Raw genomic sequence first — 26,090 nt, 5'->3', positions numbered from 1 at the left:
TGGCAACATGGATTAGAAAATATAATTTGTGGAATATTTTCATCGTTTTCGGTTTCGCCCACTCTCTCTTTCAGAGTGCTCTCGAATTTGTTTGGCTGTATAATTTCTAATTCCCTGTCTATTCTCCACACGCTCCCTTTACATCAGTCCCGTCTCCGTTTTTTCTGCCTGCTGTGACGCTTTGGTTCACACGTATTCTGATGCGTGTACTGCTTTTTGTTCTTCCTGCCTGTCTGTTGGGGCACGTTCATGTGTGCCCTTGTGGAGCATCTTCTTCGCCGCGCTCCTTTTCTATGAAACCTTTGGCGCTCTTTTACTGTGGCAGGCTGGCGGTGGGTACCGCCAACTAGCCCAGAGTGCTGCTTCTGCTTCTGCTTCTGCTGCTGTGAAAAGAACAAAGCAGAAATAAGAAAGAATTCCACGTGAGTCAACTCAAAAAGCCATTAAGGCGTCAAAGTCAATGCACTCGAGCGATGGCGGTGGACAGATGGTTGGAAGGGCAAAACGGTTACAGGAAGTAGCATATCGGAGCTGGCGCAACAGTGGACAGTTGGCGGAGGATCCAGGGGCTAGCTCTTGCTGATTTATTGACATTCGAAATGACTTTCAGTTCGTGACGCGTCCTCTGTTTTTGGGCACACCCAGCAAGCGCTGGAAAGTATGCTATTCAATTGTATTCATTTATTTTTCCTCCTTTTGGATTTTCGAATCTATCGTACACCAGGTTTACCCACTGTCCGGTGCTGCTCCCATGTAATACATGCTCCTCCTCAATTTTGCTCATTTTCCTTCTCGTGTTGTTCCTCCTTTTATGCTCCCCGTTTTTGTTTCTATTTTTCTTCTGTGTTAATCTTGCTCATCCTTCTGGCACTGCAATCTGGTATTCCTCATGATTGTCTGTGTTTCAGCTCATGATATTTACGACTGATATCCATCTGCTGGTTTTCTTCTCATCATTTTCCGTAAAGTTCTTCTGGAATTCCTCCTATGATGATCCTATATCTATCGATTCTCAGTGCATTATTCACACTTACCCCTTCTACGTTTTGGCCATTTTCCGCTTCTGCGGATCGCCATTTGCCGTTGCCATTGCCGTTGCCGTTGTCACTGTGGCGCTGCTTCTGTTGCTGTCGCATTTGCGGTCGCTGCTGCCCCTCTGGTTATTGGGCTCCATAATTAATAGAGGGGGCAACGAGGGGCCCATAATTAATAAACCCAATCAACACTCATGCGATCCAATGCGATGTGATGCAGTGCGGTGGGATTCGATTAAATTGGGCTTAATTGAAAATGATTCTAATCGGCCATTCCTGCTGCCATACCGCTGCCTCGCAGCCCAAATGGAAGTCCCTAGCATAAAGTCCCACATAAACCGTTTACCATTTCTCCCCTCAACAAATGGCTTCAGTTTTTTGTTGCCAATTTTTGCTCAGCTCGTTGTTTGCGAACTTTTAGCAGCTAAATGCTTTACGTTTGTGCCAACAAACAAATCCATTTGCCCGGCATCAATCTTCTGTTGTAATGCAATGTGCATACAATGTATGATGCAGATTTTCCATTAGCTTGTTGCGGCGTCGCGACAGTAAAAAAAATGTACATACATATAAGTCAATTAGAATCTTTCTCGCAGCAGTGCATTCGGATTGGTTGTGACAGTTGCGGTTCATACACAATGAAGCGGGCAAATTAAATAATATAGCCTTATGTTGTTGGCCGAACTTTGAGTTCGGTGCAAGTGAGTTGCAGTGACAGTTGACAGCCGCACTGCCTGAAATAGTTCGACATTTAACTGGGGTAACAAGCTAATTAAATGCATTTTTCTGATAGGGTACTTAGTCCATTCCAATTGCAGGCAATTAATCAATCAAATTTTAATGAGAGACCACTTCCAAATGTTTAGTTCGAAGTTCGATTAACCACCAATTGATGCAGGCCCAATGGCATTGCTCTGCACTTTTTACTTGTTGCACATTTGTGTGTGTGATTCGACGACAGCTCTCAACACTCATTGTCTCTTATAAGTAGAATATTAGAAAGCAAGCTTAGCTTCAAGGTGGAAAACAAAAAGAAATGTATGCAGAAGCGGCCGCACTCCACTGCTTCAGCATGAGCAGCAGGCTGGACTCAATCAATGTATGTAAGTACCTGATGTTTTTGCACTGCTTTACGCTGCCTCCCACGCGCTGCGTCTCCAACTACAAATTGACCTGCTTGTTAGCTAAATGAAAGACCTGGATTTTGCCAACACCAATTTTTGCACCTGACAGCGGAAAACGGTCGAAATCAGAGTCGGTTTCCAGTTAAATTATCCATGATTATGTTGCTACTGTTGGTGCGAGAGGGCAGCAATTTGTATAGCTAAACCTCTGGCACAACTAGTAGCTTCCTGTTGCACTAATAATCCAGTCAGTGTCTTGAATTTGACTAGCTGCCACTCTGAACAGTGGCTTTTGTTATGTTTTGATTCGAATTCGATTACCGTCGCTTGCGATTTGCATTCCTTGGATTAGTTGTGACAGATTTGATTTATTCGAATTAAATTTTGCTACCTTTCATAGGGATTTTAATTCATTTCGATAGAATTTCTACATCTGAAGATTTATCGACCCAAAGTGGAATTTCAATAACAATTCAAAGATTTCACGCTGCATTAATCAATGAGACACTTTTCAGGTGAAAGAGTCGCTTTGAAAGAATTGCAGCCAGTGAGTTTATAGAAGAGTGCAAAGCGTAAAGTGAGCGAATAGAAACAACTGGAAAAGTGTTATTGTCTTGATGAACAGTGATGGAAGGACTTGAGTATTCAGTGAGCACAATGCATTTAATCTTTATTGTCAGCTCAAAATGAGACACAAGTACACCCTCGAGTTCATTAATTGAGTTCTCAGTTCCCTCTAGCTGAGAAAATATATAAAAATGGAAGGAGCTGCCGTTTAGTAGATGTAGTTTTTATTTTCATTGGAAAATTGAAAAAGTAATTTAATTTGAATGAGCTTGCCACATGGTTACCTTAGAAACGATCGCATTCCGCGCTGGGCCTGTCCCTGCCCCCGACCCTGCCCCTGCCCATGCCCCTGTAATTTTAGTTGCTATTAGTTGTGGCAGCCAGCCAGAAGCACCACGAGCATCCACACTTTGTTTACCTATCCGCAGCCCAGGCCCAGTCTGGGAAGGTATCCGGACAGGCAGCCTTGCTAGTCCTGCAACTCCAACAAATAATATGAACGAGTCGAGCTGCGAGCTGCGAGCCGCGAGGCGCAGCAAAGCTACGGCTAAAGTGCAACGGGGCTCTGGCTCTGCCTGTTGTTGCTCTTCCCTTTCTCTATCCCGTTCTTTTTCTCGTTCTCGTTCGCGTTCCCGTTACCGTTCCCGGTATGCAAATGATATTGCAAATTCCAGTTGGCTGGAAAAGTTGAGGCAGAGTTGGTTGTGGCTGTGGCTGTGCGGCTGGGAACGGGGACTACAAATGAAGTGGCACGCCAGTATGACAGTCGCTTGAATTATTTTCGTCTAGCATCGCAACGAGAGCCCCCGGTCATGCCAGCTGACTTGCTTCATCACAACTGAAGTGTGGACTCTATTTGGCGCACTCCACCGTGCGACATTAATTTTAATTAAAAATATTTCGCCATTGACACATTTGTCTAACAAAACATTGCGACGACGCTTTGTGCATACAAAGCCAGTGCATATACACTGCTTATACTGCTTGACAACTTTACTGCTTGACTGGTGTGCTCTTAAAGCTTAGCTGCAGCTCTGTGCTGCTAAACACTGCTTCGTGTGTGCACACAATTAGCATCTCGGTCGAGACTGCTTGCATCTTTTTCTCCAACAGCAATAAAGAAACGGCAAACTAGTTGCTCCTTTTCCTCAGTGGCTGGCTTATCGACCAATGAACTCTCTTAAATCTGTCCATGCGTTGATCACAAGTTGTTTTTTTTACATACTTATACATGCATCACGCATACGAGCTCTTCTCTGCTCTCTAATTTCTGTTTTATTCGACTCGGACAGTTTCTGGGTATTCTGTGCCATGCCACATTTCAGCACAGTTGTACCGCTTCGGCAGTCCACATACCCGTGGCTCCTGATGGCTTGTGGTTTTTCTGCTTCCTAATTTCTAATCGAATACTGGGAAAATTTTGGCAACTGTTGCACTGTAACACGAAACAGAATTCAACATTTTCCCAGAATTGGATAGTTATAATGTGTCCGTGAGTCCTGTCCTGTATGGAGTTTCATTTTTGCAGTGTGTCCCATTAAAGCTGTGGGTCTCCTGTTTTTTCTGGCTGCCTTACAGGCCTTACCGGAGGAATTTGCTCGAAGGACAAAGCCGACCATAAAGGCGTGAAGGCGTGAAGGCGTAAAGGCATAACGGCTGAAATGCTGAAATTAAATCAACAATTGATTGTGATTGTGGTAAATGTAAAGGAGATTGGTTCGTCGCAGACAGGAATTGTGGTGCACACCACTAAAGTATTGGAGTCAATGGGTGGTGGGCGCAGCGGGAAGCAGAAGTGTCAAAGGCACAATGGAACTCTCTGATGGCAAAAGGCATTGGCGATATAACTGTCAATAGGGGAAGGGTGGGAAGGCGAGGCGAGCACTGCGGTTGCAATCGCACAGGCGAACGGAGCCGAACGGGACATCACAATTATTCCCGGCGAAGCCATTCAAGCCCAATGGCCAGCCATCTCTCACCCACATCCACATCCACATCTACAGCCCACTTCCTCATCCGCCACACGCCCGCGGAGCAAATGCTGCATGCATGTGTCCAATTACAATTAGACGCATCTTATTGGGCACCCGCCTGCGCCACTACCCACCGACTTGTTCTCGGCCCCGCTACCGGTCTCCATATCGCGACTATTGGCTCTTGAAGCATCAATTATTATTGGGAATGAGGCCCAATTAGCGTCTGATTAATTATCGCCCACGGTGGAGCGGGACGGTGCTGGATGCGGGTTCGGGCTCGGGCTCAGGCTCGGGCTCGGGCTCGGGTGCGGCTATAGATACGCCGGTACGAAGTCGCGAGCAAAGGTGTTTGCATGGAGATGCTGTTACAGTCGGACAGGTGGATCGCTACAGAGATATTATATTCAAGAGCTCCCTCATGCGCACATGCCAAGGGCCATCCAATGCCAATTTGTGTGATGGTGCATAATAAATTAACATTCAATTAACATCCACCCCACCCTCAAATTACAACAAAAAGTCCGAGTCCAGCTCAAAAGTGGAACATGAAAGGTCCGAATTCCGCTGCAAGAAATATACCTGCGAACCATTTAAGTCGCTTTTTTTATTTATTAAGCGCTCTGCCACCTCTGTTTAGATGTAGGTTAATCCGAGCTTAACTAGTCCTGTGCCCACTGGCAGACCACTCCTTTGGCGCAGAAAAATGGCACCCTTTGGCTTTTAAGTCGCATCATTTGCAGTCCCCTTATCGGCTTTTCTCATTCTCCCCTTCAAATATGATCTAATTAGGTAGAGAACTGCGCTTCCTACGCTAATCTGATTAAGCCTTCATATCAGGACAGAATGATTGGCATGCACGGAATGAAAAATATTGACTTCAAAGCCGCTCTTATTGGGGTGCGGTGCGTATGGCACAAAAAGGGTGCCGTGCAGCTCCCACTGCAGTGGGCCGTGTCATTTGTGGGTTATCCAATGCAAATGCAAAAACTAGTCATTTCGCTGACATTCTCATGTCCAGCAATTCGAACACATCTGTGGGCTTGTTGTTGGTAAATGACTAGAAAGTTTTTGCTGCAATTTTCGTATATATTTTTGGCCTAAACAAAAAAATGTTTACGTACAATATTTTGCACCTACTCGTATTGATTACGGAAAAGAGTTCTTGTTATCATATATTGTTGTTAAAATAATTGCAGCATCGAACAAATAAAGCTTCATTGAAAATATTTGTCAGCTTTAAGCATGGCAAACACCTTGAGGTACATTTTAAATGGTTGATGATTAATAAAATTGCAGAGTCTGCCAAAGTTTAGCTGGCAGAATTCTAATTACATTCGGCTTTAGGACTGCTTCGTCAGCACACCCGATTTAATATACAGATATTTTTTAGTTATTACCATAATTCACGAGGCCTCCTGCTCTGCCCATCGGATTACGGGTTTTTCTGCAAGCAGTTTTTGGTTGAAACTGCTTTGATTTGCTGCTGTGCCAGTTCTGCCCAAAGTATTTCTTCTAAGAAGCAACAGCTTCTGTTTCTGCTTCGAGCTAAAAGATGAGACTTAAATGGGAAGAGGGATCTAAGTGAAACGCTTTTGTTCCCAGCTCCAAAGACAGTTGTCGCCCAGGTTTATTCGGTTTCTCCCAACTCCCGTTGCGTCTGTGTGTTCTCCTTGCCAGTGACCACACAGTGACGGGACTAATGCGAGCTGCAGCTTGCTTAATGCGAACTGCTTGCTGTGCGTTCTCCTTTTCTTCCCATGCGTTTATGCCAGCAACCTACGCCCTGCTTTACCAGCTTTAGCTCGTATGTACACAGCATTTAGCTATGAAATTCAACAAAATAAATCACAAAATTATGTTTGTAATTTGTTGTTTGTTTGTAGTTTTTGGATTGGGTTTCCCTCTATCGGTGGTCCCCTTTCATTGTATTCATCGCATTTTATACACTTTTGTTGACTTTTATTGTCTCTTTGCTGCCCCTCACATCGTTTCACTTTCACTTTTGCCATCTCATGTGTTTTAAAATTGTACAAATCTAATTTCAGGCGTCTTTCTATTCGTGTCTTTCCCCTACTGTGTTTTTGTTGTACTTTTTCGTTTCCTACTTTACATTTCTTGGTGTTTTTGATGTATTTTCTGTGTTTGATGTATTCGATGTTGTTGTTTGGTGGCAAGTCCAAATGCCACTTCAGTTGCCCCTCCCTCCCCATTTGCCTTTTGCCCTTGCCCGAAAAAGTCTGGCCCTAGCCCCTGGCCCGTCTTGGATTTGGGTCAATGTGGCATAAATTATCAGCATCGCCAGCGCCGTCGGCCGTCGGCCACCGGGCGACCATGTCGACACCTCTGCAAACAATCACGGAGCCCGCAAAGGAAACGGTAACGGAAACGGAAAGTGAAGTGATCCCAGAGGAAAGAGAACCGAAAGGAACAGCCAGCAGCCGAAGCAACTATCCATCAAAATGTGGTGTCTCTAGTGTTGTGTGCACACAAAAGTGTTTTCAAGCGTTCAAGTGTGAAATTCAACAAAAAATTGAAGCGGAGGTGTAAACAAAAAAGAAAGACATTAAAAAACGGAAGGCATCGCATCGAGTGTTGATTGACAAAACTTTACACACACACATACACTCACTCACTCACACACACACACATTTGTATGTAAATGTATTCCTCTGTGTCCTGTGACGCCTTCAGAGAATGTCCTCCATATGCTTAGTTGGGTTTGCATTTGGTTTGCTAATTAAAAAGGTCCACAAATGATATGATGTTAGGAGCTGCAACTACAACTGGATGTGGAGTGGGATGCGCTAACACACATGTGTGTGTGTGTGTGTGTGTGTGTGTGTGTGTATATTTCATGACATTTTTCATCCTCTTGACTAGGAGCAGGAGCAGGAGCAGGTGAAGCGACTGCCCTTGTTTTGCGGCACCACTCTTCCGAGGGCACTAAACGCTTAAAACGCTTAGCAAAAGCCAGACAAACAGGTCCCACCACCCCACCCCGCTTACCAACTGTCAGCTGCTAGCCATCTCTACACACTCCCTCGCTGCCCCCAACCAAGCTCCTCTTCAGTGTGTCCGCAACTTTTTAATAAGCTTGAAGCTAGCGGAGAGTCTGGGGCAGCAGGTCTCCACTTGACATGGTTGAAACTAGGGGCTGACGAACGATGAAAGAATACACACAATCACACACACACACACACACACACACACATAGAAAGGGAAAGAGAGAGAGAGAGAGGGAGAGAGACTTCCGCTAGGGTCCCACTAATTGTTAGAGGGGGGCGCGGATGTTGGGGCCCGGTGCCTGTGGCCATAGAAACTGTTCCGACCCGTTGGCAAATTGGCAAATTAGCACTGAGGGCTATCACTATGGAAATTAAAGTGTTGTGCCACATCGCAAAGATGATCGGCTGATACTCACAGCTCACCCAAGCCAGTAGGCAAGAACCCTAACAAGCCTTTTGGCCATATTGGACGCGCGGTTGCCCCAGCAAGTCGGGTCAACAGCCACAGCCTGACCTTTGTGGGGCGACACGGGGGCTTCCGGAATTCAGTGGAACTGTCGCCTGTCTAGACTACACTCGGCCCCGCCCACTCGGCTAACCACACATCCAAAACATATGCAGAGATATACGTATGTAAAAGTCGGAAGTTAGAGGGCAATCGCAAATCCCTCCTCCATGGGTGATGTGGGGTAAGCGGATGTAAGCCGAAAGCCAAAGCTGATTTGGTGTCATTACTCTTGCGACATTTTGCACAGTTTTCCCACTAACTCATTTACTTTTTTCTATCCTTCCATCCGCTGTGAATTCATTAACCCGTTTCCCCAGAAATCTCTTGCTATATTTTTCCTCGCTCCACATGCTGCATTTTTTACACAGTCTAATTACTAAGTAATCCCCCCCGCTGCATTTCTAACTAGCTAAAACATCCGCCTTATTCCTGTTTTTATTGTTCAAGTTTTTGCTTTGGCATTCCTTTCGCTACCTCATTTAATTATCATATAAACATGTTACTCATCTCACATCCTTTGCACCTCATTTTACAATTGCCGCACTTCACTTTTCTCTCGGAAACAAATTGTGCATTAGATCCCGCTTTTTCTTACTCTTTCGCTCTCTCCTTATATCTGTCTATCTACTCTCTTTTATATCTTTATCACTTAGATAGATAAGTTGTCGAATTACTGATAACTTTATTGGCTGCACTTCAATTCAAATCAATTTAATTTGAATTAATAATTTGGATGAATTGTATCCATTTACATCCTAACAGTTTCTCCTCTGCATGTCCCTCAATACTGACAACAATTTCCCTTTCGTCTTTGATTTCAATGGATATTATTGCTGGAATAGCCAGCGACTCGCTTCGTTAAAGGGTGCCAAATTAATTTTCTAATCTGGCATGGCGGGCATGCCACTAAGGGTTGTGTGGGGCGTTTTAATTCTGTTGGAATTTTCGCCCATTTGCATAGCGAATATATATAGAGGTATAGAGGTACATATGTGCCAGTATTGTATGATGTTTGCCCTAGTGCGGCACTTCAACAGGACGAACGTCCACATACCCAGCACCTCCAGCCCCTGACTTTAGGTTTCAAAGTGTTTCAAAGACCCATCATTGCATTTTTGCAATCAATTGGACTGGTTTCAGTGTTATTGTAATACATATTGTATGCCCATGGACATATGTACATTCCGTTAAACATAATAATTATTTAATTTGATACTCTGACAGCTTTTTAACGCTTACTATATTAGATTGTACATATATATTGTACATACATACATATATTAACATAAATGCATACATATTTGCATACCATCTAGAGCTGAGAGTTTCTGTATCTTGAGCTGCCAAGTACAAGCTGTCGGACACTGCTTACACTGCTTGAGGTTCGAGCTGAGGTTGCTTGAGGTTCGAGCTGCAAGTCGTAGGAGTTTGAGCGCTGCTTACACTGCTTGAGGTTCGAGCTGCAAGTCGTAGGTTCGAGCTGCTTTTGCCAGTCCGAGTAGATTGTAGATACTCGTAATAAAAGCTAACATTTACAATATATCCGTTCTTTTCTTTTCACACACACATACACATACACAGCTACACCTTACTAACTTTCTTTCTAACGTAGTCCGAATGCCCCCGAATTCCCTTCGCTATCCACCCTCTAATGACTTTGATGCGTGTTCTCTTCTTGCATGTCACTCGTACTTGGCTTGGGTCTGTGTCTGTGTCTGTGGCAGACAGTCGCCGTGGGGTCACGTGCCTCTTCTAAAACATATTTCCCGCAAACAAAAATAACAAATATAGGAGCAAAAAGAAGTCGAGAAGAAGGCAGAAAGAGAAGAGCAGTGAATAAGAAACAAACAGAAAGAAAGCGAACAAGAAATCGAACACGTGCACGAAAACGAAAACGAAGGCGTAAAAAAAAGGGCTGATCGCCATGGATGCCCAGCTGGAAGCGCGTGTCCAGTTTCCGGCCTCGTTTCCGGATACATTCAAGAACGTCTTCGACTTGATGAACGAAGATGAGGATCATGTGGGGCTCTTTGCCCACATGCTAGAGGATAAGGTAGCTCAAGTTCACACAGACGCCACTGACCACTGACCACTGACCGGTCCTTCGACGGCCCCGGCCCCGGCCCCTGCCCCTGCTGGCTAACTCCTTCCCTGCCCTCGAAGACTCAGTGCACGATTAAAGCGAATCAGTTACTCACATGGCGACCCGGCCTCCGGTCTGCCCCTCCAACTTTCGTCTTTCTTTCAGATAATACCCATACCGCGTCCCAAGCCCAGAAAGATGCACCCGCAGCGTGGACGCTGCGGTGGCAGCCAACGGAGTAGCAGCGTCACTGGCCGCGATGAAATCTACGAGCGCAGCTACCGCCACCACCTGCATCAGCAGCAGCAGCAGCAGCAGCAGCAGCAGGATGAACAGTATCAGCATCGGCAGCATCTGCAGCAATTGCAGAATTTGGAGCGCGGTCGCCGCGCCAGCATCAGCAGCGGTGTAGAATTCTATTGCGAATCGAGCGATATTACAGAACCTTCGGTTAACTACCCCTACATGTCCGCCGGACGCGTCCACATGTTCCGCTCGGCCCACGAGAGGAACGCTCAGCACCATAATAATCCAGGCCAGAGTCAACTCGGCCACGGACCCATGGTGCTGAACCCAAACGTAAGTTCCAGCTCAAGTGGTTCGCTCAGGCAACTGTCGTCTGCTACTGGCGGCGGCGGCGGCGGCGGCGGCGGCGGCGGCGGTGACCAGTGGATAATTCAAGCACAGCCGGGTGCTCCGCTTCAGGTAAATTTCATGGTTTATTTATCACCTGTATGGGGCCCTTCTCCTGCCAACCACAACTGCCCAGCACTGTCGTTCCGATCTTCAATCGATTCACATCGTAATTCACAGTTAGAAGTCGGCGGTGCCTCCACTGGTGGCTACCCACCGGCACTCGGAGGACCCGCAAGCGGATATTGCCCCGAACTCCCGGTGCTCGTGCCGCCACGGCCGGCAGCTAGCCGTCGCCAGCTGCCAGTGAATGGAACCAGCGATGTGGCCGAAGCCGTCGAAGCCTTGGAGCGAATGGAGCTGCACGAAGAGCAGGATAAAAGAAGCTGCTTTGAGCGGTCCTTTGATTGCGGTAAGTCTTTGATCAAAATGCATAAGGGATGAAGCCTTGTCAGCTTGGGGTTTGCTTTCATTTAGTGTTGCACAACGAACCAGGGCTTTTCCAGTGTTGCAAGTGTAGCAAAGTGTTCACAGTCAATGAAAGTAGAAAATAAACTGCACACACATACCATTTCATACCCCCATTAAGTTAGCCAAGTAAGCGACAAATAATCATACACACTGTATGGTATCCTCCCAGACCCTTGTTCCCCTGCACAAACAGCATTCTGACACGCTCCTCTATTGTGTGCCTGAACAATACTCGCATAAGCCGCACACCCACAGAGATGCACATCAGCCAGCCAGCCAGCCAGCCAGCCAGCCGTCCAGGCAGCTGAGCGGTTCCACTTGGGGGCTCCTGAGTAGGGCTCTAGTCACCAGTAAGTGACCGCACACCTCCTCGTCGCACCGCCACGGGGTGTGTGCGTGTGTGTGGGTGTGAGTCCCAATCACTGCCATTGGTGGTGGTCAGCTGGCAGACTGCGCGTAATTAAGACTCCGTCGTATCCTTGTTCATTCACACTGTCTCCCCTGGGCTACTCCGTATTGTGTCTATGTGTAGATGTGTGTACAGTGCACACATCAGACGCCTCCACTGACACGACCGATGGTATCATGTTCCAATTACAACTAAGCTACAGAGTTGAGCAACAAGTGCCAACGTATATTTGAATGCTGTCAGATGCATGATTGAGCCAAGAACCGAAAACAAACCAAACAAAACAAAATGGCAAACATCACAAGAGACATTTTGAAAAGCTGTCGGTGCATTAACAAAGCGGATTCTCTCTAGGTTTTCCACTTAACTTCATTTTTCGAACTGTTGAAAGTGAAGGACTCCCATGGCTGAAATGGTTTGATTAATGCGAATATCCAGCTGTCCAGAGACTGGATGAAACATACCATTAATCACGAGAGATCAGATCAGATTAAAGTCATTCAGTTTCATTATTAGTTTCTTGGAACAAAGTTTTATATTCTGCTCAATGGAAACGAAACTGAAAACTCTGACGTAGGATTTGGATCATCTAAGTTGAGGTGCATTTCATAATATCATCTGCAGTCCCATGCCAAAATTTGTTTACTTTGCATGCACATATCAAAGGGAGAATAACTTGGGCCTCTCTGTTGTAAGATTTAAATGTAGAAGCAAGAACACACACGCCCACTGGCACGCAGGTGAAAAGCTCTAAAGGATACCCTTGCGGAGTTTCAATATTTGAATCTATTTTTAACAATTGTTTGGCACATTGCGAAGACACAGCTCCGATTGCTTAGAGTACAGTTCATGCGATGTCCAATCGCACCAATCGATCTGCAAGGGTGTTAGCTTCTTAATTTGGTTATTTCCTAATTTGACTCTGCATTGGGGGAGAAACATATTTGGCGAGAGACGCACACAGAGAGACACTGAGTTTGCTGGATGGCCCAGGTGGGATGCACCTGCACCTGTCACCTGCCAATGTACGCCAACCTGAACTAAGACGCTTACGTCTCTGTACGGGTCCCTCTGGTAAAGACTACGCTAGGCAGTATGCCCAATCTTAGTTGCGGTTTGTCTCTGTCCGCCAGCCTTCTCATGGATATCTATGTGTGTCTGCGCAGATGTCGAGTGCGCGAACGCAAGTGAGTGCGCAAGTGCGACAGACAGCTATGACGTGCCAACACCACCGTCGCCCCCTAAAAATTCGAACAACAGCGACCGTATGTTCATAGTTATTAACGCTTCAGCGCCCTGAACGTGAATATTTCATGCACTATGCTCTATATGCCCCCAGAGAATTCCGCAATGTTTGAGATGGAGCGTGCCGTGGGGGCGCCCCATAGGCTGTTGCCCACACCTCCGGTCCACAGCAGACACGACAGCGTCTATCGGAATCCGCCCGTCGGACAGGCGTGGGTCCAGCAGGAGGAGAATTTGGAGCACAACGAGAACCAAATCCGATATGCGCCACCGATGAACCTGGCACCTGTGGGGCCCGTCCAGGAGTGGGACGAGCACGTGAGGAATTTCGCTGATCGGCCACCGCAGTACGAAGAGTACATATTTGCTGCCCAACATCCAGGCGGCAGTCGGGTAAGTGGGGTAACTGCCAGTCGATTCGAGGGCAGGCCAACCAAATGGACAGCAAATTGGACGAAAGAGCTAGACTGTGAGTACAGTGTGGTCCGGAGTTAGAAGGCAAAGGTCGAAGGTATTCGATAACACACTCGCAACACGATTCTCATGATTCACTCACTCACAATAAACACAATTTTGCGACCGACTCTCTCCGACTGTCAATGATTGTACTCATTTTTCCACCCATATACCACCCATACGCACTGCAGTCAAAACTTTGTCTCTGTCATACTCTTGTGCCCACAGCAAGACGTTCGTCGAGCCTCCGGCGCTGAGTCAAGCATCCATCACCCGACGCGGCTCTATGGCCAACAGGAGGTTCATCCACTGCGCTTGCACAGCGTCGAGCCAAGGTAACCTTGCTTTAAATGCTCTGATTTGGGGGGGAGACAACAGAATGCTACGGCTGGTGCCAGGGATTTGGCCCATGCCACTGATTAACTGCAGTTTACCATTGAAACGATCAGAGAGTATTACCTGGCCACGCTGATCGACTTTTTTTGCATTGCAGAGAGCACTTGGAAGCATCCAGAGTTTTGACCATACAACAAGCAATGCGCGGAGCTGTTTCGCCGCAATATGGGACCGTTGGTGCACACCCAGAGCCCGCATACAGCGACCCGAGATCCACCAGTCTCAGGTTCGTGGTAAATGAAATGTCCAACGGAGGGGAGGATAATTGTTCGGCAGCACCTGTATGCAACACACCGAAACGCGTACGTCAGGTGCACTTGGAGCGGGAGCCACCCGTTGGCGAGGCATCGCCGACGCGAGGACAACGGCACAGCACCGCTGGCACCTCGGCGATGTCCACACTCAGCAGCCGCTTGGCGCCAAGGCAGCGGAGGAGAACATCCAGCATGCCGGCCGAGTGCCGCAGGGTGAGTATGTAGGTAAGGATTGCACCAATTATCTGCGAACAACCAATACAAAACAAATCACACAAAATTATTCGATTCGAGCGCTGACAGTTGACCAGCAAGCAGTGCATTGAGTTTAAAAGTTGGTTAAAAAGAAGCTTCTTTAATGAAGCAGTTCAATTCCCTAAGTAAGTGTCATACGCGTATGAGAACAGTTTTGCATGGGTCAGCTAAAGCAGTTAAATGAAGCAGTCTCTACTGCTTGCTAATCTTAAGTGCACACATGCCTGAATCTTGACAACATTTACGCCTAATAAAGCATGGCCCGCTAGCAGCGCATAAGTTTTTGTGTCCCGCCACCGAAGAAGCACTTCGGGGCAACTTATTGGCAAACACTTCGAGGAGGTCTTTAATCCGTGTTCACGTTCCGTGCCATGTTCACGCCATGCCCATGCACACCATAAAACACATTCGTACAAATGAACACACATACATTTGTATATGTGGAGAGTCTTTTCGGCGCGGAACGTGTCCCACGCCAGTTTCGGCGAGAATTCCAGGTTTACACGCCGGGCAAAGTTCTTTCGGGTCGCCTGTGGGGGGGGCAGAGCTTTGCTTGTTTTCCCATGCAAAGGAGGCGTAAAAGTGTGAAAAGGATCTGCGACTGCCTTCGACAGTTTCCCTTTTCCGCCGCACACTTGACAATTCTTCTCCATTAAACGCTTCCCATTCGCAACGGCGTCCCGGGGCTCTGGGACGTGCCTGCCATTGATTCCGTTTGAAGGTTTCGCCTGACTCCGCTTTAATTGCCAGTTGCACGTTGCAACCAACCAACTTGCAAGTTGAAAGCTGCACGCCGCAACCAGACGACATGCACTTCAGCTACATACGTACAGACATACATATGTATGTACATCACATGATGCGCCGCAATGAAATCAATTTCGAGACTCTTGCTGTCGAATCCAAAAAGTTTTCCACATAGAAATGATGAAAAACTTTGCCTCCAAAGAGACACACACAGTGGAAGAGTGCGAGCGGGAAAGTGGCAGGGCATGGGTCAATGCTCCCGGCTGCTCCAGTTGCTCTACATTCCGCCGGCTGCGTTTTCCCATGTGGCAGGACTGCACGTTGCACAATTTGCACTCGAGTAATTTCACAAAACTAATTACATTAGCTGTAGCGCCTACGAAAGTGAAGGCAGGAGTTAAGGACAGGTAACCGAGAGGCAAGTTAATGCCATTAGAACAGCTAAATAGCAGGAGATTTTTGGCTCCTGACTTCCGCCGCTCTGTAGCCCAAACAATATTCCCGATAAGCTGGCAACTATTCCTGCGCCGTTCCTCAAATCAGCAGAGACTTGAGCAGGCAATGACCCAGCAGACGCTGGATAAGGGAACAGCCAACAAAGAGCAATGTATCTCATGTCCATTCATGCTGAATGGTGAAAAGTTGCGGCCAAACATGCTCCTGCCTCCACACATATGTATGTTTTTACACATATTTATAAATATCCTTGAATACATGTGTGTAATCCCTTGCTGCCAAGTCTTTTTCGCCTGTTTTTGGCTGCTTTTCTCTTACTATTAAGCACATTTACTGATGAGATGGCTGCTAATGGGTTTCCTTAAATGGCTCATGCATCGAGCAGCGAGCCCCTAGACTCCAGCCACAGCTTCAGCTTCAGCTTCAGCTTCTGCCTGGTTGCCATGTGAACGCTGGCAGGAATCCCCTGGAGGCTGATGTAGACACGAGCAGTGTCTAAAGCAGTGCAAAAACTGACCAAGAACATTCACAGGCCCAGCAAAATGTTTTTTTGTGTGCTATTTAGGGAGAGGTCTGGTTAAGTCTCTTTCTATAATACTCTAATTAGAAAATTCTTCCCAAAATATATAGAAACAGATTCCGCCAGAGTCAACAGCCAGCGTGAGGTCGTTTAATGGCAACACTTTTAGCCACAGATGGGCATCGTTTGTAGAACGTTCGAACAAATGATGACTTTTCTGTGATGAGAGTGTGTGATTTGTTGCTTTAAGTATTTGAATGTGTTAGTCACTTCTTCTGCCGTCTCTCTCGTCCCCTCCACCATATCTTCCATCACTGCCATCACTCCCATCGCTTCCATCTCTCTTGTCCTCTGCCTTTCCCAGCCACCACATGCGGAGATGCGTCAGGCGGTGAAACATGCAGAAGATCAGGGCGTGGAGTACTACCGCCTGCGCAGTTTTAGCATCACCTCGAATGGGGTGTGCAATTTGGGGGACTCCCTGCGGTAAGTGTCGAGTGTTTTCCAGAGTTTCGAGGTTGTCTAAGCTATCCTTGCCCTCTTTCCAAATAATTCGCAGAAGCCGCAGGTCACGCTCTAACAACTCAGTGACATCGGGGATTACCTCTTACAGCGGCAATCGATACAACAACAGGTGAGTACGATGGCAATCAGTGCACAGTGCATGTAAATCAAGCAGTAACCACTTCATTGCAAGCAGTTTAAAAAGCAGTAGGTGCGCGGCAAGTAGTGCGTGGGCAAGGGGTTCAATTCAATGGCAAACAATGAGAGAGCGCAATCAATTTTTTGCCAACGGCAATAAAACCTTCAATAATAAAACGAATTTTTACACACGGGGCGGGTGGAAATATTGGATATGACAATGGTCAGGTTTGCCGGGACGAGTGACAATTATTCCCAGAACATTGTCAAATAAGAGTCCCTGTTGTAACTCTTTTACCTGTTGTTTGTTGTGGGTTTTCCATATTTTAAATATATATATTTATTTTGTGGTATTTACTTATTATTTATTGCTGCGACTCTACCAAGCCAATCCTTTTTTTTCTGCCCGAATCCATAAAGAAACGCATCGGGAAATGTCATCGATGGGACAACATCCGGAGAGCCGCCCACCTTCAAGATCGCCATGCTCGGCAGTCCTTCGGTGGGGAAGTCAGCCCTATCGTTCCAATTCACAACGTCGGACTATATTTGCGCCTACGACCTAAGCCTGGGTAAGTGCAATACTTGCCACATAGAAGCGTCTGTCTGTCGCTTATGCCTCTGTGTCACATTAAATTATTGAAACCATTAAATACAATACGAGTTGAGTCCCTCGTCTATGCAGCCAGGAGCGTGGATGTGGGCACTTGTTCTCCGTTGTTAGAGCTTCTTAAAAAGCAATTCTAGTTTTAAATGGAAAATGTGAATATTCTTTCTGAGATTCTTGGCAGCGTATTCACTGGAATTTGTTGATTACAGATTACTTACTGCCTTATTGCCGCTGTAGTGGTGAGTTGTAAATGTTTTTCTGGGGAAGGTTGTTCCTGCAGGCACCACTTTAGCAGACTTACGGGGGTGGCATGATAGGCGATGAATAATTTCGGAAGTCAGAGCAGAAACCACTGCACCATGTACCTTGAAAAATCCACCGTTTTTCAACCACCGCATCTGGATCTCTTCAGTGTCGTCTGCTGATAAAAGGACAAACCAATAATAGAGCTTGGATGGCATTCTTGTGAAATGCACAAAGCCCTTGCTCGACAGCTGCTCCTATTGCCTGGCCGATGTTAAATAGCTTGGCTTGCATTTAATTAGAGCCGGAAATTGGGTCTGAAATTCGGCTGCCTTTGTGCAGAGGCTGTGGATATAATAATAATTGGACTTGCTGCATTCTGACAAAAGCCTTCTGTCGTCGCACGGCTCAAATTGCATTTGCATTTCAAAATTAATTAAATGCTGACTCCGCTTAAGCTCCGCAGTTCATTCGGAGTCCTGGCTGCTGCTAAAGTTAGCCAAAAAACTTAACGCTACTTCGCAGGCAACCGAAATAATTTGTGCTACATGTTGCACTTTATTGCTGCGCTGCGTTGCTGCGGGGACTATGGAAACGGCAGTGGACATCAAACGCACGCCACAAATCCGCCTCCAGTCCGGGCACTCCTGCTATCCTTTTCTGTCCCGTCCTCTCCTGTCTGCTCCCCGTCTGCTCTCTCCGGCTGATGATGATGATGATGTGTGTCCCGCGTGCAGCTGCATGTCCGGCATTCATGTCTCGCTCTCCACCCTTCTCCATTACCCCCCTCCATTCTCCTTTATTGTTATGTTTTTGCGAAGCCTTTGAACAGTATGAGCACCCCCGCGCCTGCTGCAGGGTGTGTGTGTGTGTGTGGAATTCGGTTGCATTTCCTGCCCACACAGAGACGACACAAATAATATGATTTCACATGTTAATTAACAAGGCAAACTTTGACATGCTCGGACGCAACGGTGTCACATTTCTACGGACAGTCTTTTAGCCGTAGTCGCATTAGCCGTATTGGCAGGAGTTGAAAATAGTTAGAGGACTTCTGGCTGCTGCTCAAACAATGACACAAATGAACAGCTCAAAGCTAAGACTTAAAGCAGTTGCATTTTGATTTAATTTTCTTTATTTATTCATCAAATTTCAGTGCGTTTCAGGAAGCGTTTTATTGTTTCTAAATATATTCCTCAGCTGTTTCCATACACATTTTGCTTAGATAATTGCTCTTAAATGATTTCCACCTTTCCTAATTTTCGCACACTTCTGACTCGAATCTCGAATCTCGAATCTTGATTTTCCCGCAGAAATGGAATATGGACAGAAGACGGTTTCTGTCTTGCTGGATGACGTTGAATCGGACATTGAGGTTGTGGATCATCCCGCTTGCGAGATGTCCGTAAGTATTTATAAGCATCAAACATTAAACATTAAAAGACTAAGAGCAAATCAGCCAAACATTTGTCTTGTATGTCATTAACATTCACTCGTTCTTCTTCTGTCAAAACTGCAAAAGAGTCGAAATGAGTTAGAAATGAGTGCCAAGCCTGAATGGACTCTTCGTTCCCATTTTGGGTATTGGCCAAAAGTGCATTCGAATGTTTTCAATTGTTTCCAAAATGCTCCACCAACATTTGTGTGGCTCAGCTGCTCATCTGCTCGTTTGTTCTCCTCCTCTCTGTCTGTCTGTGTTCTGTCCCGTTTAGACAGAGGCTTTTTGCGCCACATACAATATCGATCTGTTTGTGGTCGTTTACTCGGTTTTGGATGTCTACTCGTTCCGGAATGCGGAGCGCGTGTTGCATTATTTGCGGGACAATGACATGCTGCTCAGCCGCGGAGCCATTTTGGTGGGGAATAAGGCGGACCTGGAACGTCATCGCAGTGTGCCGCAAGAGAGTGAGTTTCCGCCCATTCCCTTCTGCTGGCACTTTTCTACTCTTGCCCCAAATTTCAGTCGGCCACAAAGTGGCCACGGAAATTCCCTGCAAGTTCATCGAGACATCGGCGGCACTGTGCCACAATGTGAACGAGCTGCTGGTGGGCGTTGTGGCCCAGGCGAAACTCAATCCGCAGCGCCTGAGCATGCTCTCGGCGGGCGAGCTGGAGCGCGTAAATATGCAGAGCAGCATCCAGAACCACAGACGCATGCACCTGGAGCGCCAACTGTACCAGCGCCGCAGTGACTTCGCGCTGGGTCCCGACCCCGACGACGACTCCAATCGTCCGCCCATCAGTCTAAGGGATATTCTGAATGTGGGCGAGAGTGATCGGGAGGACACTCCCAACGAAAGCGAGGCCCAGCGGCGACACCGTTTCCTCACCCAGTTCGAGCTGCTGGCGGCCGACATTCGGGCCAACAACCAGCCGGCGCGACCTTTATCCATCAGCCCCTTCAGCAAGCGGCGCTCCATCGCAGGCTGTGCCACCTCAGGCACGACCTTCACGGGACTGCAGCGCCTGGCCATGGACGATTCGCAGCTGGGTGGCCATCCACACCGCATCTCGACGCGCTCGGACTACAGGAAGCACCTGTTCCACTTCAATTGCCAGGGCAGGGTCAAGAAGATGACGGCACAGACCAAGGTGTTTGTTTCGTCGCTTCTGCGACTGAAGGCGTCCAGCTGGCTGAGGCGTCGCACCTCCTCCAGCTGCACCGATCTCTTTGCGATTTGAATGGAGTGTTAGACAAGTTTCTAGAAAGTAGTGGGGATGGGGGGTTTTATACGGAACGGGGGCTTTAAGGTAACGAATAGACTGATTTTAAACAAAACAAGAAAGGAAATGGCAACAGTGCAGGGCAAAGAAAAAACCAAAAAGAAACCCAAAACAAAACTGAAAATATATTTGCCATTTCGGTTGTTTCCACACACACACACACACACTCAGTAGGTGTAACATTTTGGAGGAACACCGCGATTATCCTTCTGCTAGCGAATGAATTTTCGGATTCCCTGACAATCGTTTATGAAGGGTAATCGAAATTGAAGTGCAAACTTGACAATTGTGAGAGGAAACACTCCGATAATGGCACTAATGACTGGCACGACCAGCCTATACCGGATATGACAACAACGAAAAGAGCAACAACAGCCATGAAGAGCAAAAGCACAAATGCTGCACTTGATGTTGGCTGTTGTTGGATCAGACATGACGCTCGCTGACAGCAAAATTGACTAAAAGAAAACCAAGCATAGGGCAGCATAATTGCCAGAACAGTAAGGCAAAAATAGCAGAAAGAACCGCCAAAACATGTCGAAGCAAATCAGTTAAGAACTTTTAAAAATACAATTATATTTGATTGATCAAGGCAAAGACAAGTCACGTTTAAGCAAAGAGCTCACAACCAACAAATGAACCGAAAAAGTAGCGAAAACTATGACCAGCAAATGCAGAACGGACAGCAAACGAAAAGCAGAAAGATTTGATTGGGAAAATTGGTTCGCGTTCTTGTTAAAATTAAACAATTATAATAATCCCCATCTAAGCATACATCAGAAACCAAAAATTGGAAAGCTAAACTAGACAATGGCAAAAAGCATAGCAGCAGGTTTTAATATTGATGCCGGAAAACCCACAAATGAACACAAACACGGAAACAGAGCTCAAGAATGGACATAGAACTGGCCTTAACCAAATGAAAACGGTTGAATTTTTTTTTGCATAGAAACTAAGAATACAATTTGCTATCCACATACATAAATTGCTTCTTAAAATACTCAAATTGTACAAGTAACAAGGAACACACAAAAAAATGTTTGTGAATTTATCAATGTCTATAAATATCAGTGCGAAAATTCGTAAACAAAATCTCTTTACACTTAAATAAGAATACAAACAAAATGAAAACCAATCCAATGAGCAGGAAGGACACTTAGAGTGCTGATCGTTTGAATATCCATTGAGTCCAGAGGAGAAGAAGTCGTCAAACGCAATGTGAATTCGGAACAGGTGAGTGAACAGTCCTGTGGACTTGATGTACATGTGTAGGGCCTACATCTATCTCTATTTCGACAGGAGCTCTGTCGGCTTTGGCTTTGGAATAGATGATGAGACACCTTGGCAGCTCGTTGGTCATATCAAATATCCAATAATTTACAAGCTAATCCTCTAAATGTATTCGGTGTTGTGATAAAAAGAAAACAATTACAGGTGATCAAGTATACATTACTTTTGATCTTACTTCTTAAGCTCAATCGCCGCATCCGCACACACACACACATCGCAGAGACAAGACAGATACAGATTATACCAAACACAAGTCAAATACCTAAGGAAATTTACCAATCACAACTTGCACCTAGACAGAATTATTTGTAGGCGTTAGAGCTCAGACTTTCTCTTGAGTCTTTTGGCACAAATTAATATTGCAATGGGTCCAGAGAGAGAGTTCTCAGCAGAATTAGATTTGATTTCTAAATGAAAAAATCATTTTGTTGTCATTTAAGAGCTTATTATATATCATCTATAACTATTATTTGAGTTAAAAAATTCGTTTCGTTTACTCGTGAATTATTTACCAAAGGAAAAGTTAAGCCTTCGAGATTGTGTCCGAACGGAACGGAGAGTCAACAGAAGGATTGCTGGGAAAACAAGAAACAAACATCGCTCATGTGTGAAACTGGAATGTGGCATGGCAGCGGAGCAGACCGGACTAGACATGCTAGACAAAGACTAGATGGAAACGTGACTATCTCCCTGTCAAATGAGCAAGGTGGCTCCAGAGACGGGGCAGATGCAGTCGGTGGGGTAGGCTCCCAACTAATAGTTGCCACAAAAACGGCAGAATGGAGACCAGAAAAAAGCAGGTGCCAACAATGAATGGCCCTGAGCAGTGCGAAGATACAAAATGTACAGACAGCAGTTCGTTTATGCCAAGCGGTTTTCATCAACGAGTAACGAGTAGCCGATCAACGAGTGAGCTTAATTCAGCGCTTTCCGCTGGGAAACCAATATGGTAGATGTATGTATGGTTAGGAAATGACTGATCTAAGGGCTTTCAAATTTTAGACACGCTTCCTCAATGACACCTCACGCATCCCTCATCATGTTGTACTCCTATTGGGGAACAAGAAAGAGAGAGAGACAGAGAGAGAGAGAGAGTTAAAGTAAGAGAGTGACAGCAGAGAGAAGATAGATCTTAGATTTATCTACCCGTTTAGACCTCATATATTTGTGTACTTATATATCAATATACTCGTATTCTCGATGTACCACTGAATGTATACCATTATGTACTTTACAATGTTTGCGGCAATTTGTGCTTTTTGTGAGAAACTATACAATATTTGTAACAAATGTATGCTGAACCAAACTATACACAAATTTCGGACTGTAACTGCATAGAATTTTAAGAGCAAGGATTGCGATATCAGATGTTTGTGAGTGAAATATGCGAACGGATCTAAATTAAATTTCGGGAACTCTTCCCACCCACACCCCAGAGAAAGTGTTTTCTTTATATATTTTATATAGATATTTTTTGACTCCGTTCAAAGTCAATTTAAATGGAAAAGAACCCGATTTTTCATTAAGTTTCAAGCTTTCTTTATGTTATAAATATGCAAGTGATTTGATTATCAAAATTGAAACCAAATTTAAAAGGAAAAATAAGCAAAGGAACAACATAGTTTCCCGTGAGTTCCGGGAAATTCTACCAACATTAAGAGAACCGAGCGGAAGCACAAAAATTCCAATTGGTTTCATCATTTTAGAGCAATAATGTTATGCCGCTTGGTGGAGTAGATCACATCCTCACACGTTTAGAAGGTTTTTGTTTTCTTGGTAATCAAATCATTAGCAAGCCCACAAACTTATCTCTACAGGCCACATATTTATTGGATATTATTGCAAAAGTGCAAAGTGGCACAGAGAATTAGTTTGGCTCCCCTTTTTATTTGAATTATCTTTTGTTAAAGGGTTGCTCAAGTAAATGTAAGAATTGCGTTCGTCCAACCAGTTTTTAATCCAAATAACCATAAATATTTAATCATTGTGTTTTATAAACAGGAGGACAAAGGCATTTTGTTGAAATTTATTGCCTAGTGGGCTTGCAGAATGAGGAAAGCTGCTTAGGCGGCCAAACTAATTAACATTAACATTAACTAATTGAATATATTCCACAGAGGGGTACAGCGACTGTAACTGCCACTGCCACTGGTTGCAGGTGCCCACTATTGTTTTGTGTGTGTAAATCTTATGAAATTTGACCGACAGTGTGACAGCTAAAAAGCCACAACGAGATCGAAAGGCCACAAGTGATTAAGCAGATGGGCGCACATAGGTAGAGCCCATGGACTGCATCCAAATGCTGGGCTGGTGGCAAGGAGGAGCAGCAACTTCAGTGTCAAAGGATCAAAGGAGTAATTTTCGACTTTTATTCGTTAAAAATGTAAATAAATTAATTATAAATTTACGACAGAACAAAAAAAAGTAGCACCACTTGCGTCTCAAACGAATAAATAGGAAATAAATAAATTAATTTTGTGCAGCAAGCGCATTGGACGAGACCCTTAACAGATAGAATTTACTTAATCCTAGCAGCGGCCAGCCCCATTCCGACTCGGACTTAGGCTCAGACTTCGTCTTCAACTGCAACTGCAACTGCAACTTCGACACTGGCTCAAGCTCTGGTACCAGTTCCAGTTCCAATTCCAGTTCCAGTTCCAGTTGCACTTTCAATACCGGATCCGAGGGTACAAGGTATTTACAGTGTCCTCCCGCCGGGCCCAGTTGTGCTCAGTTGAAGAAGTCGAGGATGCCGTTGAGCAGTTCGTAGGCAAAGCCGGACTCCTCGCTGGCGCCGGCGGACACAGCCTTCTTCTTCTTGTTCTTTTTCGCCTTCTTCGACTTCTTCGCCTTGGCCGTTGTGGAGTCGGAGGGGGTGTCGGCTGGCGCGGGAGTTACTGCGGCAACGACTTCCTCCACAGCATCCTCTGCCACGGCAGCCGGCGATGGGGCCGCAGCGGTAGCGCCTGCCTCGTCCTTGCTCTGTACCAGATCGGTGGTTGTCTGCGCCTCACGCGTCTCATCAGCAGCCGGGGTGATGGCTGCCGCTGGCTTCTTCACGGGCTTATCATCGTCGTCGTCGTCCAGCTCGTCCAGGAGACCGGCCAGACTGAAGCCGCCGTAGTCCGCTTCCTCGGGCGCCTCAGCATCATCGTCCTCGGTGTAGTCTTCGGTATCGTCATCATCGTCCGTATCCGCCTCTGTATCGGTGTCGGCGTCGTAGTCATCCTCCTCGTCCTCGTCATCGTCACCACCAGCTGAAAGGGAGAGCAGCAGAAGAATTATCATTAGTCATACTGTGGCTGTTGGGACTGGGACTGGGACTGGGGCTAGGAGGTAAAGGCTTACCGGCAAAGCCAAAGATGTCGTCATCATCGTCGTCGTCATCGTCGCCACTGGGTTTGGCCGGCAGGGGCTCAGCCTCGGCCACCCGGAGTCCGTCCTTGCCGAACTTAAAGCAGGAAACGCGCAGCTGTGCCTCCACCTCATCGTCCGCACGCAGCTCAAAAGCCAAGCAGGCCTTGAAGTTGTCCTTAGCCCGGCCAAGACCATAGACGCGGCCGCAGAACTGATTGTAGCCGCCGGGCAGGCCCACGCAGATGGGGCGCGCCTTCTTGCTGGAGATGCGACGCGAGGCGAGGGTGATGTCGCCGTACTTCAGGGAGACGCTCATCTCGTCGTTGCCCAGATAGGCGATCTTGGCGCAGCCCTGGCCGCTGGGCAGCAGTGGCAGGCCAATCTTGCGGCAGCAGTCGCAGTGGGTCTCTGTGCACTTGCAGTACCGATTGATTGGGTTCTTGTCCTCCGTGACTGGCTTCACCGTGGTCACTTTGGGTGCCAGTGTGGTTACAACGGCGGGAACAGCAGCAGCGGCGGGAGCAGCAGCAGCGGCGGCGGCAGCGGGTGCAGGAGCTGCAACCGCATCCACGACCGCATTGGCAGCTTCGGCTGGCAAAGCTTCCACATCCCCGCTGGAGATCTCATTGGCGCTCTCATCGATTAGCGAAGTGGAGGCGGAGGCGACTTCATCGGCAGCATCTTCTACATCATCCGCCTTGGGTGGATCCGATTCTGGAGGCGCCACATTTGGGTCAATCTCCTCGGGCGGCAGATCCAGCTGCTTGAAGTTCTCGGAGATCTTGTCGGTGCGCCTGAATACGGTCTTGGCGTCCAGCGAGACGATTGCGGCGCTGGCCACCAGCAGCAGCAGCATAATATTCCTGTAGCTTTTCATTGTAAAGCTGCAAGTGGAAAAAAAGTCAATGATCAGCGGATTGCTAGTCAAGATCTCAGTGAAGTCGCTCGAAATCGAGTGTTAAAATTTCTCCGCATTCCTCCTTTGCCTCTTTCTCGACAGATATTTTTGCAAACGAAATGTATTTAAATAAATATTGACATAATTTCTTTCACTTTTTCAGTTCCCCCCCCCCCCCCCCCCCCCC

At 46.5% G+C, this 26,090-nt stretch overlaps 3 protein-coding genes across 3 annotated transcripts in view; 2 read left to right on the top strand and 1 right to left on the bottom strand.

The window, feature by feature from the left end:
* Window positions 1-10,104: 10,104 nt before the first annotated feature.
* LOC117580876 (dendritic arbor reduction protein 1-like) lies at window positions 10,105-13,850 on the top strand. The gene is made up of 5 exons (XM_034267625.1): window positions 10,105-10,267; window positions 10,463-11,002; window positions 11,111-11,342; window positions 13,150-13,448; window positions 13,740-13,850. The coding sequence occupies exons 1-5, from the start codon at window positions 10,139-10,141 to the stop codon at window positions 13,848-13,850; spliced, it is 1,311 nt and encodes a 436-aa protein (XP_034123516.1). The 5' UTR covers window positions 10,105-10,138.
* A 448-nt stretch (window positions 13,851-14,298) lies between these two features.
* LOC117580827 (ras-like protein 1) lies at window positions 14,299-20,316 on the top strand. The gene is made up of 7 exons (XM_034267548.1): window positions 14,299-14,386; window positions 16,504-16,625; window positions 16,699-16,773; window positions 17,202-17,353; window positions 18,948-19,039; window positions 19,347-19,539; window positions 19,598-20,316. The coding sequence occupies exons 2-7, from the start codon at window positions 16,519-16,521 to the stop codon at window positions 20,314-20,316; spliced, it is 1,338 nt and encodes a 445-aa protein (XP_034123439.1). The 5' UTR covers window positions 14,299-14,386; window positions 16,504-16,518.
* Window positions 20,317-24,066: 3,750 nt separating this feature from the next.
* Window positions 24,067-26,090, bottom strand: part of LOC117580647 — an 11,114-nt gene continuing 9,090 nt past the window's right edge. Inside the window, exons 3-4 of the mRNA XM_034267246.1 lie at window positions 24,997-25,889; window positions 24,067-24,905 (exon numbers count right to left, since the gene is read on the bottom strand). Coding sequence (XP_034123137.1) covers window positions 24,379-24,905; window positions 24,997-25,882 — 1,413 coding nt within the window. The 5' untranslated portion in view covers window positions 25,883-25,889 and the 3' untranslated portion in view covers window positions 24,067-24,378. The remainder of the gene's footprint in view (window positions 24,906-24,996; window positions 25,890-26,090) is intronic.

The sequence above is a fragment of the Drosophila guanche genome, unplaced genomic scaffold (genome assembly GCF_900245975.1).
Source record: "Drosophila guanche unplaced genomic scaffold, DGUA_6, whole genome shotgun sequence".
NCBI lineage: Eukaryota > Metazoa > Arthropoda > Insecta > Diptera > Drosophilidae > Drosophila > Drosophila guanche.
This window is presented reverse-complemented; position numbering and strand designations above follow the sequence as displayed.

Coding starts and splice junctions, on each gene's coding strand:
- LOC117580876 (XM_034267625.1), top strand. CDS start 10,139: ATGGATGCCCAGCTGGAAGCGCGTGTCCAGTTTCCGGCCTCGTTTCCG. Junction 11,003..11,110: donor AGCCGGGTGCTCCGCTTCAG/GTAAATTTCATG, acceptor CGTAATTCACAG/TTAGAAGTCGGCGGTGCCTC. Junction 13,449..13,739: donor AACATCCAGGCGGCAGTCGG/GTAAGTGGGGTA, acceptor TTGTGCCCACAG/CAAGACGTTCGTCGAGCCTC.
- LOC117580827 (XM_034267548.1), top strand. CDS start 16,519: ATGCGTCAGGCGGTGAAACATGCAGAAGATCAGGGCGTGGAGTACTAC. Junction 16,626..16,698: donor AATTTGGGGGACTCCCTGCG/GTAAGTGTCGAG, acceptor AATAATTCGCAG/AAGCCGCAGGTCACGCTCTA. Junction 16,774..17,201: donor GGCAATCGATACAACAACAG/GTGAGTACGATG, acceptor GAATCCATAAAG/AAACGCATCGGGAAATGTCA.